Source organism: Geotrypetes seraphini, chromosome 8 (genome assembly GCF_902459505.1).
Source record: "Geotrypetes seraphini chromosome 8, aGeoSer1.1, whole genome shotgun sequence".
NCBI classification, from domain to species: domain Eukaryota; kingdom Metazoa; phylum Chordata; class Amphibia; order Gymnophiona; family Dermophiidae; genus Geotrypetes; species Geotrypetes seraphini.
The window spans coordinates 77632048-77651488 of record NC_047091.1 but is presented as its reverse complement, the minus strand read 5'-3'; the positions used below and the strand labels follow the sequence as shown (position 1 = coordinate 77651488).

General features: G+C 43.6%; 1 protein-coding gene across 2 annotated transcripts; it reads left to right on the top strand.

The window, feature by feature from the left end:
- Positions 1–3489: 3489 nt before the first annotated feature.
- Positions 3490–18723, top strand: LOC117365246 (actin, alpha cardiac muscle 1-like). 2 transcript variants are annotated; one of them, XM_033955426.1, is made up of 6 exons: positions 3490–3618; positions 5272–5467; positions 8766–8927; positions 9573–9764; positions 11395–11573; positions 18580–18723. In XM_033955426.1, the coding sequence occupies exons 1-6, from the start codon at positions 3490–3492 to the stop codon at positions 18721–18723; spliced, it is 1002 nt and encodes a 333-aa protein (XP_033811317.1). The 2 variants fall into 2 exon arrangements, with proteins under 2 accessions (XP_033811317.1, XP_033811316.1); XM_033955425.1 differs by having other exon boundaries at positions 5143–5467.
- The last annotated feature ends 718 nt before the right edge of the window (positions 18724–19441 follow it).

Below are 19441 nucleotides of genomic sequence, written 5' to 3'. Positions count from 1 at the left end.
TGCCACATGTTTTAAGGTTTATCTGACTTTTTTCAATTTACTTTCACATTATGTTTTTCTTTTCCGTGCCTTCCCCCCCCCCCTTTTTTTTTTTAGTTTTAAGCTGATGTCATTATGTTTTGCATGGTCTCTTTATTTATGCACGCTTTTCAAGTTTCAAGATGATGTCATTACGTTTTGCGTGGTCTCTTCATTTATGCACAGTATTTTGCGTCCCAATATTTATATGATGTCATCACGTTTCACGTGGCTTCTCTATTTATGCTCAGCACTTTGCGACTAAACTTGCTTTTTAGATTTTCAATTACTGCAAGGTCGCGATACGACGGCGTTTCGGTAAGTTTTTCCATACTTCTATTTCTTTTGTTTTTATGCTCTTTCCCCGTCCTTCTGTCACTCTATTTTCGCTTAGAACTTTACTTAATGCAAAGTTTAGAGCACATCGTTGCTCTGGTAAGCTCGGTATTTATTCTTCCGTCTTTTTACTTTATGGTATTTATGGTCAGTATTCTTTTCACTTTCCGGCATTTTATCTATATACTTTTTTGTGTACCCTCCTTTTTACCTCCCCTTTTGTTTTTTAAGCTGTCCTTTTTTTCTTTTGCCTTGTGTGGCATATTCATTAGTTTTTGTGTTTTTGTTTTTGATATATATATATTTTTTACCTTAAGCTTTATACATATATTTTTTTACCTTAAGCTTTGTTGAGACAAAAACGGCATTTCAAGTGGTTTACATCATAGTTCATATACCCAAAGATCTTCAAGGTACTGTAGTTGTCCTTATATTTTTCAGATATTTAGCCTTCTCAGTTGCTTTCTAATTACATTTATTTTTATCGCTGATTGTTAGTATATAACTGATTGTTTTAATTGCCACTTTTACATAAGTCTTATATAGTTTTTATTATTTATTGTGGTCTCTTTTGAGTAGTGGTCATAAGTCTTATATAGTTTTTATTATTTATTGTGGTCTCTTTTGAATAGTGGTTATAATTTATGATCTATATATGTTATATTGGTTATATTTATTGAATAATATGCATTTTTTATGTCCATGTTTTTATATGTATGATATTAATTATATTTTTTATATGGAAGATATTAATTATATTGATTAAACAACATGTATGTTTGTATCCATTTTTTATATATTTTTTTATATATATTTACATATTTTTATTGATGTAATTTTGCTGTTTTTTTACATATTGTTAAATTTGCTTTCTTTACATATTGCTAAATTTGCTGTTTTTTTTACATATGGTTATTCTATGTGCTTGTTTTTAATATTCATCATATTTTTAAGTGTGTTCATATGTTTTATTGATGTTTCTATATATGACTTATAGACTCCTGACGCAGGCCTTAGGGCCGAAACATGTACATGTCGGGTCGAGTGACTTTGGATGAATAAAGATCAATCAGATGAGTTGAAAGACACTTTTATTTGTGCACCTTTCTGATTGGACAATTCCACTCATTTTTTGCTGCTTTGTTCCTTGTGGTTTTGTTTCCCCTGTTATCTGTACTCCTCTTGCCCCTACATGGCTCTAAGACATCAGGGGAGGGATACTTTGAATACCTGTGTCCTGCCCCCTGCCCACCCGTGTTCATGAATGACTTAAGAACAGATGGCTTGGGTCTTTTCCAAATATGGGCCATATAAAGTCCTTTTGAAAGGCAGTGAAAGGTCAGAGGGAGTTGAGTGGGGGGTTCCTCCCCCCTTCCAGAGAAATGGGGTATAAATGACCCAGTGCTAGTTGGGAAGCCACCATCCAAAACTGCCTTCTCCTCTTTCAGCCAAACCTCTGCTGTAAGAGCCGGTAAGAACTTGAGGTTGTGGATTTATTGCTGTATTCAGAACCTAAGCCATTGCTGCAGCAGGACACAGGATATTTTTTTTATATACTTAATCTCCTAGCTGCCAAGTCTTAGTGAACTGGATCTGGAATGAGCTTCAATTTTGTGCTATGGGGAGTAGGACAGTAAAGACTATATAATTACAAGGATAAATGCAACCATGTGCAGATCGTTCAAGGTGCAGGAGTGAAGGCAGCAAAATAAAAGCAAGGAAAATGATAACAGAGAGAGATGACGGAAAGTGGAAGTGAGAAAAAAAGACATAAAGGAGGAAGAGAAAGATAACATAGCAAAGGAGAAATAAAAGCAGTTTTTTTGTCACAGGCAGAGGAAGAGAGCAAGATTCTTGGAGTGTTTAGATGAAACTTTGGTCCAGATAGCTGTGATCATCCACCTTATGTTTTGGGGAGACATCAGAAAGTTGGGGGGAGGGCATGCAAGAGGTACCTGACCCTGATTTTTTTTTTTCTGCAACTGCGGAAATAAGGAAAATAAGCTTCTATGCTTGGAATCAAAGGAATCTGCAACTTGTGTGTGAAATCTGTTTAATGTACCTCTAGAAAAGGGACACACCTCAAATGGTGGCAGTATAGATTTAGCCATTAGTTTTACAGCCGCTGGGCTAACTTGTTTAAAATATTAGCTTGCTTGACTTTTAATCTTATTTCTAGCTTCCTTTATTTGCCCTTCTAAATTAGTCTGTTTTTGGCCAGAAAGGAAGAGGTTTGTAAAATAATCTCAAGAGCAGAAAGCAAAATTCCACAAATTACCTTTTAAACCATTTCCTTCCCCAGTTTATTTATTACTAATTCAGTTAGGGTTATATTTATAAAGAGTGGAAGCAGACAGCCATCCTGCTATGTGAGTCACTTGTTCTGCATTAGCACATGCAGCACTAAACTTGGGGAGGGGGTTTGGGGGGGGGAGGAAAGCAAGCTGTCTCGTGTCTAAGCTCAATCAGGGATATAAATCCACTGGCTACAGTCCATATGTTGAGTATATAATCATGGACCAAGCCTAGGCCTTGGTGATGTGGCAAAGTTAGATTAGAATGGCAGCTTCTGGTTGAGGGGGTGGCAAAAAGCATCTATAGTCAATGCAAAACTTGGATCCTTAAGTTTGTGGGTTCCCAAGGCTCTACCGTTACCTATAGGAAGGATATTTTCAAATAGCCCATTTACCCAGGGAAAGAGGGGTTACTTTTAGAAACTGTTCCTTAAATTTTGGCCTCCAGTATGTATAAACAGATCCAGTGAATCTTTAATAATGCAGATTTGCACTACTTAAACTACTTGGAGATAGGGTTGAAATGGGGTAGGGTACTTTGGACAAGCTGTGAGATTTTGGATAATATATAATGTTATTCCATGTAGTTTTATTTTTTTGAAGCAGTAATACATTTAAATTAAAAATATGTCTAATTCTGCAAAATGACAAGATTGTTTCTGAGAGGGGTGGTGATGGGCTCATCATGATTACTAAGTTTATCAGGATCTCGGGGTGGGGGTAGAAAAGGGCACAGACAGCTTTAATAGAGGTGCAGTGGAAAATAATTTTAAATAAGTTTTGTTTGCAATGTAATTGATCGTCCTCCCTTCACCACCACCACCAGCCATCCAACACCACTATGTGCGATGACGAGAAAACCACTGCCTTGGTATGTGACAATGGCTCTGGTCTGGTGAAGGCCGGCTTCGCTGGTGATGATGCACCCCGTGCAGTATTCCCCTCCATCGTTGGGCGCCCCCGTCACCAGGTAAGCAGACATTTTCAACTAACTAGGATTCTTTGCCTTGCTCACACCTGACAGAAAATGCATAGAAAACTAAAAGCATTAATTTTTGTTTTTTTTTCTGCAAGCTCAATGGCTGCTTCAATATCTTCTGGTGAAAAAACTGATACTCAGGTCTCTGAATGGCTGCCTTTACACACTAGCTTTGTGTCTCAATCTACCCCCTCGTCTACGAAACTGCGCTAGCAGTTTGTAGCGCAGAGATCCGCGCTGAATGGCCTGCGCTGCTCCCGACGCTCATAGAATTCCTATGAGCATCAGGAGCAGCGCGGGCCATTCAGCGCATCTCTCTGTGCTACAAACTGCTAGTGCAGTTTCGTAGAAGAGGAGGCTAGACTCGAAGTCCACATAGAAAAGTTCAGATTCAAAGTATTAGGGGCATGCCATGGAGAAGGAGTGGGAAATGGGAATCTATCATCCATGGTGTAGTAAGGGAGAAGGGCAGACCCCCCTGGGCACTGTCTTCACAGGGATGCAAGCACCTCCTGCGCCTCTCCTCCTCTTCATGACGTGACGTCAGAAGGGAGCCAGGACTGACGCGAACAGCAGGTGGAAGATGCTACTTGCGCTGGTGAACATTTCAAGAGGTGAGGGGGGGGAGGGAGGAGGTGCACAGCAGGGGAAGAGTGGGGGTGTACGGCCCAGCAATGTCAGGCACCAACCTCTCTCCTAGGCCACTGTATATCATTATGTCACATATTTAATTTGTAGTCTCTCAAAAAAAATATAATCCCAAAACCCAAAGCAGAGAATAAATAAATTATATACCATACCATGTTATGATTCAAATGCTGATTTCTAGGTATTCTGCTTCCTAGAAGTTACTCAGTAAAACCATTTCTAACAGAAATGGCACTAACTTCAAGATTTTACCCATCAGCAAGCCAAATCCTGTACCAGGAGGGCTTGAAGTCTCAGTAATTACAGCTTTTTATCAGTTAACTGGGCCAAAATGATTCAGATACCGTGAAAAGTCAATGATAACATATAAAAATACTTTCACTACAATTAATGCATGATGTCAAGTGATACAATATCAGAACAATACAGGCTTTATAACAAGTTGAAAAAGAAGGAAAAAGCTTCAGACAAGGGCCCTCCCACCTCCACAAAATGTGGTTTCTGAAGGTGGTTGAGCGGTCACCATACTGGCAAAAAACCTTCATCCGAATTGAAAAAGCTCTGTGCTGTGCTATAGAAGATATAGAAAGATAGGAGAAAAATCTTTTCAACTTATCTTCAGCTGATCGGTATACCTGATTTGGCAGTGCAGTTCAAAACGAAGTAGAACAGAGGCTAACAATACAGCACCCCCTCCACCCACCAAAGATGGCAAGTACCAAAAAGGAGATTTATAATGTCCTCCCCTTAGTTAATACAAGTCATGATGTTTAAACTTGAGGCATGATATATCTCTGTGATATCCTTGATTGACTGCACTAAGATCTCAAGAACAACTTCTGTTCATTTCTCCTTTCTCTCCTCCAGGGTGTTATAGTAGGCATGGGGCAGAAAGACTCCTATATAGGTGATGAAGCCCAGAGCAAGAGAGGCATTCTAACTCTGAAGTACCCTATTGAGCATGGCATCATCACTAACTGGGATGACATGGAGAAGATTTGGCACCACACCTTCTACAATGAACTGCGGGTAGCCCCTGAGGAACACCCCACTCTACTGACAGAAGCCCCTTTAAACCCTAAGGCCAATCGTGAAAAGATGACCCAGATCATGTTTGAAACCTTTAACATTCCAGCCATGTATGTTGCCATCCAGGCTGTACTATCTCTGTACGCTTCTGGACGTACCACAGGTAAGTGAACTCTCTTCATACGGACATGATTAACACCCAGGTCTTATTTTCTTTACTTTTTTTACAACTGAGCTTAATGCATCCAAACCGCGGGTTAAAACCATGGGCTCGCAGGGCAGGGAAGGGCAATGCAGGGCGGCAGGACTTCAGGGAGATTTTTAACTAGTAGATTCATGCCGACTCTCCTGCTCTATCAGGCCCTTATTTCTCCTCCCTCGCCACAGACTGAACCAAACGCCGGCACCTCCACTGACCCCAACCCGTGTGGCTCCCAGAAAGCTGGTCCTCGTCTTGCCAGCTGCCGCCCTCACCTTGCCGCTGTAATGTGGAGCATGAGAGAAAAAGTTCCCCGTACTCGCGGCTGATAAAAATAGAGCAAGGAACTAAACTAACCCTGTGTAGTTTCTGAGTTATTCTGCTGGGCTGAGAAGTGATACTGGCCAGCGAGGATACACAGGGCAGGAGGAGGATGGAGACGGTCTTATAGTATGGAGGCACGTGCACGAGCTAAAGCGCGCGACAAACAGCAGCCCTTAATTCTATCGGTAACTTTCAGCCAGTTACCAAGGCTAATAAAAAGATAAATGGAGCCCGTGGTTTTAACCCGCTTAGAGCCCATGGGTTAAAACCGGTTCATAGACAAAGGCGCGCCGACAACCCAGTGCAGACAACTGAGCGCAAGGCGGAAGCGCCTTTGTCGTCGCGCTCTTTTGACCTGTCACCATTAAAACCACAGGCTTGCACTGCGGGTAAGGGTGGGAGAATCGAGGCAGGCAGGAAATCATGGCAGTTTGGGCAGTCAGGAGAAGAGCATCGGAAAGACGAGCAGCAGGAGATAAGAAGCAGGGCAGCATTTGGGGCGAGCAGGCAGGAGAGATTGCAGGGCAGAGAGCAGGGCTTCCAGTCGAAAAGATGTTTTCGACTGGTCCCCAGCAGTCGCTTCTTCAAGTGATCAGCCAGCCCAGTCGGATCGGAAATTTGGTGTTGTGAATCGTGTCGCTGTCCAATTTGCATGCGTTTCACCTCATTTGCATGCACAGATTCGAAGCGGATCGCAAGAGAGGTAAGTGAATCAGGCCGGATGGAAATTTGATAGTAAAGGGGTCGCAAAACGATCGGTACACGATCGGTTTGCTTTGTGAATCTAGCCCTATAGACAGCGGGAAGGAGAGAGACAGAAAGAAAGAAATTCTACACATCTATTCTAGCACCCGTTAATGTAATGGGCTTAAACACTAGTTCTATAATAATGCCTGACATTTTGCCGTCCCTATTACTACTACTATTAATTATTTTTATAGCGCTACCAGACGTATGCAGTGCTGTACAGAGTCACAAAGAAAGACAGTCCCTGCTTGAAAGAGCTTACAATCTAAACAGACAAGACAGAGAAACCGGATGTCATGGATACCATTAAGGGGAACGGTAAACTGCAGGCTAGGTTGGTGGGCAGTGAGGAATAGGGTTATGGATTGAAGGCTATATCAAAAAGGTGGGTTTTCAGTCTGCTTTTAAACAAGGGAAGGGGCTTGTCGGACAAACTCGGGTAATTTATTCCAGGCATAGGGGGTAGCTAGATGATAAGAACAAAGTCTGGAATTGGGAGAGGAGGAGAAGGGTACAGCTAAGAGCAGCTTATCTGAGGAACAGAGTTCTCGGGGAGGTGTACAACCCCCAAACCAGATCAAATCCATGTGATGTCACACATGCATAAACAAATGCCATATCCATCACAATTCTGTAAGCCATAATACGATAAGGCACACCTTTTATGTGCCAATACTATCTAAACGGTGTAGATTAAATCACCATCCCCAATTACCCAATCTCAAACGTTGGGTTCCCGATCCTCAGAGACAACACACTGGGGTCAAATCAATCATCTACCCAATGATTAACATGTCACTTCGTCACAGGATCCTATCTTGTGTTTTAAATTATTTTAAATATTTTCAGTTCATGGGCGCAATACCATTAAATATTAAATTACATATTTCATAAATAGTTTTTTAAAATTACAATAATTTATTAAGTAATAGTTGTACTTAGCTTTTGTGGTCAGTTTTGGGTAAGCACTATGTCAACATGTTTCACTGTAATGTTATTTCAAGACAGCAAATCCCTAAAATAAAAGTGCAAAAATTTCTTCCCTGCATATTCTTCAACCTAAACACTAAGCAATATACAAATCTATCAAATGTATTTAACAGGAACAGACTCCTTACCCTTTATTTAACCACCATAACTATCAACCACTCTTCTTCGAGAGAAAATGGCGGCAGCATGGCTTAAAGGTTACTTAAGTACCCGCGGTACAGACAGCTGAGGACGATGTCATTATGACCTCAGCGTGCATACTGGGGGAAACTACCAATCAAAATGTATTACAACACATCAACCTGCCCCCCATTAGACTAGCGATAACCACTCCAGATCTTCATTTAACCCTTTAGAAAAAACTGTATTTAATCTATAGATCCAGCGTTGTTCTTTGTAATTAAGTCTTTCTTCCTCATTAAGATCGGGAACCCAACGTTTGAGATTGGGTCCTTAGGGATGGTGATTTAATCTACACAATTTAGATAGCATTGGTTATTGAGGATCTTTTCTAACAAAGCTGGTGCACAATTGACTAACTTGATTACACCTTTTATGTGAGCATGGAAACACCATAGAAGCAATAAGTGAGGGCTTTCATAAAGTAATTGCTAGTTTTAGCAAGTCTATATTTCCAAATCTAGAAATATTTATATTTTTTAGGGAAGAGGCTTATAGCTTAATTGAATCCATAAGCCTTTAAGTACCTGAATATAATTTTTCATTTCATATCCCCCCTCCCAGCTTTCTTAGTTCTAGTTATTTTAGGGAAAGGGATTGGGACTTGTATACCACCTTTTTGTAGTTTTATAACCACACTCAAAGTGATTTACATACAGGTACTTCAAGCATTTTCCCTATCTGTCCCGGTGGGCTCACAATCTATCTGATGTACCTGAGGCAATGGAGGATTAATTGACTTGCCCAGTGAAGTATTTTGTGCGGCCCTGGTGTTTTCCTCTGCTGCCCCTGGGTGTTTACCGTCTTGCCGACTCCCTCCTCTGTCTTGCTGCAGCGTTTGTGCAGCCCCAGAAACATTTTTTTCGGCCAATGCGGCCCAGGGAAGCCAAAAGGTTGGACACCCCTGATTTAGAAGGTAAAAGTTCCAGAACTTAGTTTGCCGCTGAAGGGCTAAAGTTGTCCGGATCTCATATTTTCCCCTTTTGCTTAGTACAAAATCCTCGCTCTCTTTTTCTGGCAGGTATTGTCCTGGATTCTGGTGATGGGGTCACCCACAATGTTCCTATTTATGAAGGTTATGCTCTACCTCATGCTATCCAGCGACTGGGCTTGGCTGGTCGTGATCTCACCGACTATCTCATGAAGATTCTGACGGAGCGTGGCTATTCCTTTGTGACCACTGGTAAGTGTTCATCACATCCTGAGATCTAAAAGTGAGGTGCCCGCATGCCATTCAATGACTGCCCTCCAGGGTTCTAGAACATAGGGGAGAAATGATTGGACCCTTAATGAGACTTTGAAGATCCTATTATTTTAGTGCTATATTTCAATTTACCTTGCCTTTACGTATTTTTAAACCAGATATTGTCAGTTAAGACAGCATAATGGGGTGCCTCACCAAGCTCAGGGAAAGGTGCACATAGGATGCCTTTACCCAGGTTCACTAGGTTTACAATGCCAGGAATTGACTGCGATATAATACTGGCTACCCTGTGGTTAGAGCAGTTAGATGAGAATCAAGACAACCATAGTTCAAATCCTGCTTCTCTCACTTACTTTCCTTGTGACCTTAGATGAGTCACTAAACCTTTCATTGCTTCAAGTATAACCCAGATTATAAATCCTCTTAGAGAAATAACTTGTGTACCTGTTTGTAATGCACTTTGAAGTCAGATTTGGAAAAGTGAACAATTAAATCTCAAATCCAAGCAAGAACTGTTAAAAGATCTAACCAAAAAAGTAATCTTGGACATCAGCAAGGGCTTAGAAAAAGAGTATACAAAATGAAATGGTGTTCTTGACTCACAATCCCTCCTCCTTCTCATAGCTGAGCGTGAGATTGTACGAGACATTAAGGAGAAGCTGTGCTATGTGGCCTTGGACTTTGAGAATGAGATGGCCACTGCTGCCTCCTCTTTCTCTCTAGAAAAGAGCTACGAGTTACCAGATGGCCAAGTCATCACCATTGGCAATGAGCGCGTCCGCTGTCCTGATACCCTCTTCCAGCCTTCCTTTATTGGTAAAATACTGTTTCTCTTACCCCTTGGCTATTATTGCTCTCCTTGCTTTCCATGTGTATTCCAGGACTAGATGGGTTGCATCCAAATTATGCTACCCAGCATCCTCCCCTCTGCTGTGAAAAGCCTCAGCCACTTCCATTCCATTCCTCATTTTACGGCAGTTCTCTTGACTTAGGCTCGACTACTTTGTTAGCATTTACTAATCTTTGTAACACACTGGTCTGCCCTACAATTTGGACAGCAGGATGTAGTGATCAGAGGTTCCAGACACTGAACTAGGAGCTGTGCAAGTGCGCATGGCATCTAGAGAACATGTCTAGTGCCCATTATTCCTGGAAGCTATAAGGTCAGCTCCATTCCTTGTACCTTCATGCAAATGCTAAAGCCCTTTTAACCCTAACCAGGAAAGACAGGCTTCATGAAACAGACTGACTGATAGTCTTTCAGCAAACCATTATCGCCAGCTAAATTAGTCTGGGATATTTATTGCTGGATCACATCTGGGCACCGACCCTGAATATCCAGGGCTAATTATGGATGTCCTGGCCACTGGAGCTTATGCACATCTCAGCTGATATTCAGCTAGGACCTGCAGCCCTCATCCTCCTAGACCCCATCCTCCAGCCCCCTCCCCCCTCTGGGCCTACTTGGAGAAGTCCCTGGTGTTCCCTCCCTGGGAGGGAGGTGGGGGGGGGGGGCAGTTTAGCAGCCATTTTGAATTACATACTGGCACCAGGTAGGAAAAATTAGGCATTGCTCCTGGCAAATTTCCTCCAATACCACTAGGGACTTCTCCAAGTAGGCCTATTGAGGGGATCTATGGAGGTGAATTTAGTTTAACCAGGTACCAGTCAATATTCAGACCATGGCCTGGTTGAACTTGGTGCATAAAGTTAGTAATACCCACACCACAACAAATAATCTATGACACCATATACTCCTCCATATTCTCAGTCACAGCACCACAATTATGGAACTCCATCCCCTCTTATCTCCACAAAGAAACTTCTATGGATAAATTTAAATCAAACCTGAAGACTTTTTTATTCAAGGATGCATTCGATTTATGAATTTCTATGCTTCTCCATATCTCCTGCATAAACAGAATTCTTCCTTTCCCTAATGTCTTAACCTTAAATGTCTTTCTTTCCTATACAAAATTGTAGTTCTACCCTCAAATCCCTTGTAATTAAATAATGTTTTGTCCGTCTTTCCGACCTGTAAGTGATATTTGTTTTCTATTTTTATAATTTTATTATTGTAAACCACCTAGAAGTTACTATAGGTGGTATAACAAATTTTTATAAAACTTGAAACTTACTTAGCTGGTTAGCAGTCTGAATTATCACTTCTAACCAGCTGGAGTCATGATTTGCCCACTCTCTGCCTCTAAACTTCACTGGTTAGAGGTTGGCCAATTAGTGGCAATATTACTGGCACCGTCATGCTGCTAGAAACTGTTGGTTGGTCCCGACCAAGCAAGTTAAATGGCCATGAACCTCTCGGCTGTTTAAATAATTTTGAATACCAGGCCCAAAGAGTATTAGTTTTATTGTTCTACAGTTCTCTCCAGAAACTTGTGACAGTGAATCCTAAATAAGATCTCCCTCTTCTGTATTCCTTTCTCAGGCATGGAATCTGCTGGTATCCATGAGACCACCTACAACTCCATCATGAAGTGTGACATTGACATCAGCAAGGACCTCTATGCCAATAATGTGCTGTCAGGTGGTACAACCATGTACCCAGGCATTGCTGACAGAATGCAAAAGATCACTGCCCTAGCACCCAGCACAATGAAGATCAAGGTAAGACTGCTTCAAATAGTAGCAGTTAGCCTACATGCAATTTCATAGGTATTCAAGTTAAACAAAATATTTGAGAACTAGGGAGATTAGTCCTGTACCTAACTGGCAAGTGCTATATACTGCCATGTAGAAGACATAGGGTAAATTCTCTCCTGGGGGAAAGGAAGAGCTTAAAACAAAAGGTGTTGTGGAGACTGATGTTACTGATGCAGACTTTATTGTTCCAATGGAGTAATTCACAAATTTGAACATTGACAAACATCCACAATTTTAGACAGTGAAGAGGACCCAAAACATCAGAGGAAAGTATTTACCTACGCTCAACATGGTACGCTAATACCTGCATCTGTTTCACACAATCTGCTTTTTTTAAATAAAATGTGTGGAATGAGGTCAGTTTTGGTTTTTTTTTTTAATTATTTCAACACAGAACTCAGAGGGGGTAGGCTATTATATCCACAATTCCTTTGAAGAGACCTTATCGGGACCCCTGAAGAAGACATTTAGGTTGAAACATGAACCATGTTTCACTGTCTAAAGTTTATCATGGTCCAAAGTTGTGAATTACTCCATTGGAACAATAAAGTCTGCATCAGTAAGATCAGTCTCCACAGCACCTTTTGTTTTGGACTTTCTTCTTTCTGTGGATTCAGTGAGTCAACTCCTTGGAAGGGAAGAGCTTAACAGCAATGCATGAAAACTTGGCTATTTTCAGAGTTGTAAATTCCGCTCCTCTCCATACTATTCTAAATCCATATTGTATCTGTTCTCCTTTCTAATTTCTTGTAAACCTCAGAGCTCTACTGTTATAGAGAAAATGTGGTATATAAGCCTAAGGTTTAGTTTAGTTAGTTAATTTGAATTTATACTGGGTCTACAGTATAGCACAGTTATTTACCGTAACATGTGTTATCCAGGGACAGCAGGCAGATATTCTTGACTGATGGGTGACGGCACCGACGGAGCCCCGGTACGGACAATTTTAGAGTGATTGCACTCTAAGAACTTGGAAAGTTCTAGCAGGCCGCACCGCGCACATGCGAGTGCCTTCCTGCCCGACGGAGGCGCGCGGTCCCCAGTTAGGATAAGCCAGCTAAGAAGCCAACCCGGGGAGGTGGGTGGGACGCAAGAATATCTGCCTGCTGTCCCTGGATAACACATGTTACGGTAAGTAACTGTGCTTTATCCCAGGACAAGCAGGCAGCATATTCTTGACTGATGGGTGACCTCCAAGCTAACAAAAAGAGGGATGGAGGGAAGGTTGGCCATTAGGAAAATAAATTTTGTAAAACAGACTGGCCGAAGTCTCCATCTCGTCTGGAGAAAGCGTCCAGACAATAATGAGATGTGAAAGTATGAACTGAGGACCAAGTAGCAGCCTTGCAGATTTCCTCAATAGGAGTGGAACGGAGGAAAGCTACAGATGCTGCCATAGCTCGAACTCTATGGGCCGTGACAGAACCTTCCAGTGTCAGTCCGGACTGAGCATAACAGAATGAAATGCACGCTGCAAGCCAATTTGACAATGTACGTTTAGAAACGGGGCGTCCCAATTTATTCGGATCAAAGGACAGAAAGAGTTGCGGAATTGATCTGTGGGCTTAGTACGCTCTAGATAGTAAGCTAAAGCCCGTTTACAGTCCAAAGTATGTAAAGCCTGTTCTCCAGGAAGAGAATGAGGTTTCGGGAAGAATACAGGCAGGACAATCGATTGGTTGAGATTAAATTCAGAGACAACCTTAGGGAGAAACTTTGGATGTGTACGCAGAACCACCTTGTCATGATGGAAGACTGTAAAAGGTGGATCAGCAACTAGTGCATGCAGCTCACTGACCCTCCTGGCAGAGGTAAGAGCAATAAGGAAGACCACTTTCCAAGTGAGAAATTTGAAAGGAGCTGTAGCCAAAGGTTCAAACGGAGGCTTCATTAAGGCGGAAAGAACCACATTGAGATCCCAGACTACAGGAGGGGCTTTAAGAGGTGGTTTCACATTAAAAAGACCCCGCATGAATCTGGAAACCAAAGGATGAGCTGAGAGAAGTTTCCCATGAACTGGCTCATGAAAAGCAGCAATAGCACTGAGGTGGACTCTGATGGAAGTAGACTTGAGACCAGAGTCAGACAAAGAAAGAAGATAATCTAACAAGGTCTCTACTGCAAGGGAAGAGGGATTATGATGATGAAGAAGACACCAAGAAGAAAACCGTGTCCACTTCTGATGGTAACATTGCAGAGTGGCAGGTTTCCTGGAAGCATCCAGAATAGAACGAACGGGCTGAGATAGAAGAGAATCAGTTGAGGTCAGCCCGAGAGATACCAAGCTGTCAGGTGCAGAGACTGGAGGTTGGGATGCAGAAGGGTCTCCTGATGCTGTGTAAGCAGAGAAGGAAATAGTGGAAGAAGAATGGGCTCCCGGGAACTGAGTTGAAGTAGAAGGGAGAACCAGTGCTGTCTGGGCCACCGTGGAGCGATGAGGATCATGGTGGCTTGTTCCCTCTTGAGCTTGAACAAGGTTCATAATATGAGAGGTAGAGGAGGGAAAGCATACAGGAACAGATTGGACCAATCCAGGAGAAATGCATCCGCTGCCAGACGGTGAGGAGAAAAGAGTCTGGAGCAGAAGAAGGGCAGCTGATGATTGTGAGGAGCTGCAAAGAGGTCTATCTGAGGAGTGCCCCATTGAACGAAAATGGACTGGAGAGTCAAAGGATCGAGAGTCCATTCGTGGGGCTGGAGAATTCTGCTGAGATTGTCTGCTAAGGAATTCTGCTCTCCCTGAATGTAGATAGCCTTTAGGAATAATTGGTGATCTGTCGCCCAAGACCAAATCTTCTGGGCCTCCTGACACAAGAGGCGAGAGCCTGTCCCACCCTGTTTGTTGATGTAGTACATTGCAACTTGATTGTCTGTGCATAGTAGTAGAACTTGAGGAAAGAGAAGATGTTGGAAAGCCTTGAGGGCATAAAACATCGCTCTGAGTTCCAGAAAATTGATGTGATGCTTCTTTTCCTGAGCCGTCCAAAGGCCCTGAGTTTGAAACTCATTCAAGTGAGCCCCCCAGGCATAAGGGGAGGCGTCGGTGGTGATGACTAGCTGATGAGGAGGTAGATGGAATAGAAGACCTCTCGAGAGATTTGAGGATATCAACCACCATTGTAGAGATTGACGAAGAGACGATGTCACAAATATGTGTCGTGAGCAAGGATCCGTCGCTTGGGACCACTGGGTAGCTAGGGTCCATTGAGGAGTGCGCAGGTGAAGATGTGCGAAGGGGGTGACATGAACTGTCGAGGCCATGTGACCCAAGAGTATCATCATTTGCTTGGCAGAGATGGAGCGTTGTGGAAGCACCTGCTAGCATAGAGTTTGAAGAGTCTGAAGACGGTTGGACAGCAGGAATGCTCTCATGAGGACTGTCCAGAATCGCTCCAATGAATTGAAGTCTCTGAGTGGGGATGAGATGAGATTTGGGTAGATTGATCTTGAACCCCAGAAGTTGTAGAAAAAGGATGGTCTGGTTGGTGGCAAAGAGCACTGCCTGATAGGAAGTGGCTTTGATTAACCAGTCATCCAGGTAAGGGAAGACCTGAAGATGATGAGAGTGTAGAAAAGCAGCCACCACAATCAGACATTTGGTGAATACTCTGGGAAAGGAGGCAAGGCCGAAGGGTAACACCTTGTACTGATAATGACAGTGATTGATCATGAAGCGGAGGAACTGTCTGGAGGCCAGATTGACCGGGATGTGAGTGTATGCCTCTTTGAGATCGAGGGAGCATAGCCAGTCGCCTTGATTGAGAAGAGGGTAAAGAGTGGCCAGGGAAAGCATCCTGAAATTTTCTTTGACCAAGCATTTGTTGAGATCGCGAAGATCTAAAATGGGTCTGAGATCTCCTGTTTTTTTGGGGACCAGAAAGTAACGGGAGTAGAATCCCAGCCCCTTATGATCTAGAGGAACTTCCTCTATGGCGTTCAGAAGAAGGAGGGATTGAACCTCCTGAAGAAGAAGGGAAGACTGATGAGTGTTCAAAGCAGACTCTTTTGGTAGACTTTGGGTAGGAAGAGTCTGAAAGTTGAGAGAGTAGCCGTGGCGGATGATGTTGAGGACCCACTGATCCGAGGTAATGATCTCCCAACGGCTGATAAATAGAGAAAGATGTCCTCCTATGGGTTGAGGAAGATGGGCGGATGGTAGAACACTGGCTTTGCCCTGGAGAACTAAGTCAAAAGGGTTGTGTAAACTTCTGTTGTGGAGGAGGTTTCACCTGTTGCTGCTGTTGTGTCCTAGGTGGTTGCCGTTGTTGCTGGCGCTGACACCTAGGCTGTTGAGGAGCTGGTGGTAAAGGTCAAGCCACATAACGGCGTTGATAGGCCGATTGCTGCCGAAAAGGGCGGACAGGTGGAATCTTCTTTTTGGTCTTAAGAAGAGTGTCCCAGCGAGTCTCATGTGCAGACAACTTTTGTGTGGTGGAGTCCATGGAATAACCAAAGAGTTCATCCCCGAGGCATGGGGCATTAGCCAGGCGATCTTGATGGTTGACATCAAGCTCCGATACCCTGAGCCAGGCTAGACGACGCATGGCAACAGACATGGCCGTGGCTCTAGAAGTAAGTTTGAATGTGTCATAGATAGAACGGACCATGAACTTTCGAAGCTGGAGAAGAGAGGAAGAACATTGGCGAAAAGCAGATCTCTTGCGGTCAGGGAGGTATTTCTCAAAAGAAGCTAGATTCTGAATGAGATGCTTCAGATAAAAGGAGAAATGAAAAGCATAATTCCCTGACCGGTTAGCTAACATAGCATTTTGGTATAACCTCTTACCAAATTTGTCCAAGGCCTTCCCTTCTCTGCCAGGAGGGACTGACGCGTACACACTAGCTCCTGCAGACTTCTTCAGAGTAGATTCCACCAAGAGAGACTCGTGTGGAATCTGCGGTTTATCAAAGCCAGGTTTGGGGATGACCTTGTATAAGGAGTCCAATTTACGAGGAGCTCCTGGGATAGTTAAAGGAGTCTCAAGATTTTTATAAAAGGTTTCCCTCAAAATATCATGGAGGGGTAACTTAAGAAATTCCCTTGGAGGCTGGTCAAAGTCCAGTGCATCAAGGAACGCTTTGGATTTCTTGGACTCAGCCTCCAAGGGAATAGAAAGAGACTCACACATCTCTTTTAAGAAAGAGGTGAAAGAGGCAGAATCTGGTTTCGAGGAGGGATCCTGAATTAAAGGATCCTCTTCACCAGAAGAACATTCACCCTCAGAGAGAAGAGGCTCTTCGGAGTCACCCCACAGATCAGGATCCCTGATTTGAAAACTGCGATCCTAAGACTCCGGTGTCGAGGGTTCAAGGTGTCGGGTTTTACGTACCGACTTACCCAACCTCAAAGAAGCGGTACCGAGAGAAGTTAAAGGCTGTATCAGTGCCGAAGTTTGGACAGCCTGATGCAGCGCTCTCGGTTCCGGTGCCAGAACCAGCATGGAAACCGAGGAAGCGGAATGTACCGGTACCGATAGAGTGGAAGCGGACAATAGAGGCTGCCCCACTGTCGGTACCGGTGGCTCAGACCGGACCGGGACTGGAAGGTTCGGTGCCAATAGAGCAGGAAGGAGCTGCTGCAACTGCTCTTTAAGTTGCACCTGGAGGACGGCTGCAATGCGCTCATCCAGTGAAGGCACCGGTACCGCTTTCTTTTTCTGCGGTACCTGTGGTGCCGCTCGACGCCCAGAGGATGAGAAGCCCGAGGACGAGGGACTCACCTCTATGGGGGCGGAGCGTTTGCGCGGGCGCCTCGTGGTCAGCAGGACTGGACTCGCTGCCACAGAGACCGGAGGTCGCTCCAGCGGGGAAGGCTTCTTAGCCGGCTTACCTGACTGGTGCGACGCCGGCGTGGTGTTGCGTGGCGTCGAAGAAGTGGGTGCCGATTGCGAAGGAGCCGACGCCGGGGTCGATGCCGCAGAATCAGCCATGTCGGCACCGAAGAGTAACTGCTGTTGAATTTGTCTATTCTTCAACGTTCTTTTCTTCAAAGTTGCACAACGGGTGCAGGTGGAAGCCCTATGATCCGGACCCAGGCACTGTAAACACCAGTTGTGTGGGTCGGTCAGAGAAATGGGCCGTGCATACCGCTGGCACTTCTTGAACCCTGACTGAGGGGGCATGAAAGTAAAAGCGGCTTCTGCCAAATCGAAGGCCGAGGCCTCGATGATGGCAACAGGCCCCGCCGGGGCGAACCCGAGAGAAAAAAATAAAAGATTTTTTTTTTAAAGAAAAAACAAAAGAAGGAAGATATACTTCCTCACAAGAATTTCGCGAGCGGGAAGGTGAAAAAAGGGTCTTTTCAACGGCCGTTGAAAAGCACGCGTCTTCTTAGCTCCGCAGAAACTAAGAAACTGGGGACCGCGCGCCTCCATCGGGCGGGAAGGCACTCGCGCGTGCGGCCTGCTAGAACTTTCCAAGTTCTTAGAGTGCAATCACTCTAAAATTGTCCGTACCGAGGCTCCGTCAGTGCCGTCACCCATCAGTCAAGAATATGCTGCCTGCTTGTCCTGGGATAAAATATGTAATAACCCAAAAAAAAGAGGGGAGATCCTAGACCTTGACACCATTCTATTAAGCCAAATTATATAGGGGCTACAGTGTAGTTGTGCTGCAAATGAAGGATCATGACTTAGGCCTGAACTGCTCCCAACGCTCAGAGTTCCTATGAGCGTCGGGAGCAGCATGGTCCATTCAGCGCAGCTCTCTGTGCTAAAAACTGCTAGTGCAGTTTAATAAAAGATGGGGTTAGTTTAGTATGGCTGAGCTGGAAGACCAAGGGACTAGGAAGCCATTGTCAGAAAAAGAATTTAAAATTTAATTTAAAAAATATATATCTCAAGATACTGGGAAGAATGCAGCTTGTTGTTACAGAACATATGAGCTATGAATCTGTAATATGAGAGAGGGCTCAGCTTTTGAAGTAATAAGTATAGGCTATCTGGAGTAACCAGTTCTCTCTTTCCTCTAGATCATTGCTCCACCTGAACGCAAGTACTCTGTCTGGATCGGTGGCTCCATTCTGGCCTCCCTGTCTACATTCCAGCAAATGTGGATCATCAAACAAGAGTATGATGAGGCAGGACCCTCCATTGTCCACAGGAAATGTTTCTAAATACAACAGCTGGACAATTTTGGCTTTGTTGAAGATTTTACTGGATGTACTTCTACCTCCATCATCCTGGCAGCTTGTTAACCTCCTCTCCCTTCATACTCCTAGAGGAAACAAAGCATCAGCCAAAAGTACTAACACTTTTTCACAGGCACAAAAATGGGAGAAATTCTTTAGTACATCAGTCCCTACCCAAAGTAGTACCAAATAAGACCATCATCATACCAACCCAAATCTCATACCATATAGAATTCGTAATAAGTTAACTGTGTCAGTCTATCTGGCTACAGCCACAGATGTATAATGCTGCTGCCCCCCTCAGGTACACTCTGTTTTGTTTATGTCCCAAATGATTTTGTTTGCTGTCAACATATTTCTTTTTTAATTTATGAAACTGTTCTCTGTAAGAATAAAAACATTTAAACACATTAAAACTGGAAATTGCTCTGTTGGAATTATCCAAATCCAGCAGTACATGTATTCAAAGACAAAGCGCTATTAATACCACTAAGAAATAGGTATAATTCAAAACAGGCAATATGCAAACTCCAACCAGCTGCAAATATACCTGCCAGCACTGTTTCCTCTAAACCAGAGGTGTCAAAGTCCCTCCTCGAGGGCTGGAATCCAGTCGAGTTTCCCCCAGTGAATATGCATTGAAAGCAGAGCATGCAAATAGATCTCATGCATATTCATTGGGGAAATCCTGAAAACCCGACTG

Coding starts and splice junctions, on each gene's coding strand:
- LOC117365246 (XM_033955425.1), top strand. CDS start 3,490: ATGTGCGATGACGAGAAAACCACTGCCTTGGTATGTGACAATGGCTCT. Junction 3,619..5,142: donor TTGGGCGCCCCCGTCACCAG/GTAAGCAGACAT, acceptor TCTCTCCTCCAG/GGTGTTATAGTAGGCATGGG. Junction 11,574..18,579: donor CCAGCACAATGAAGATCAAG/GTAAGACTGCTT, acceptor TCTTTCCTCTAG/ATCATTGCTCCACCTGAACG.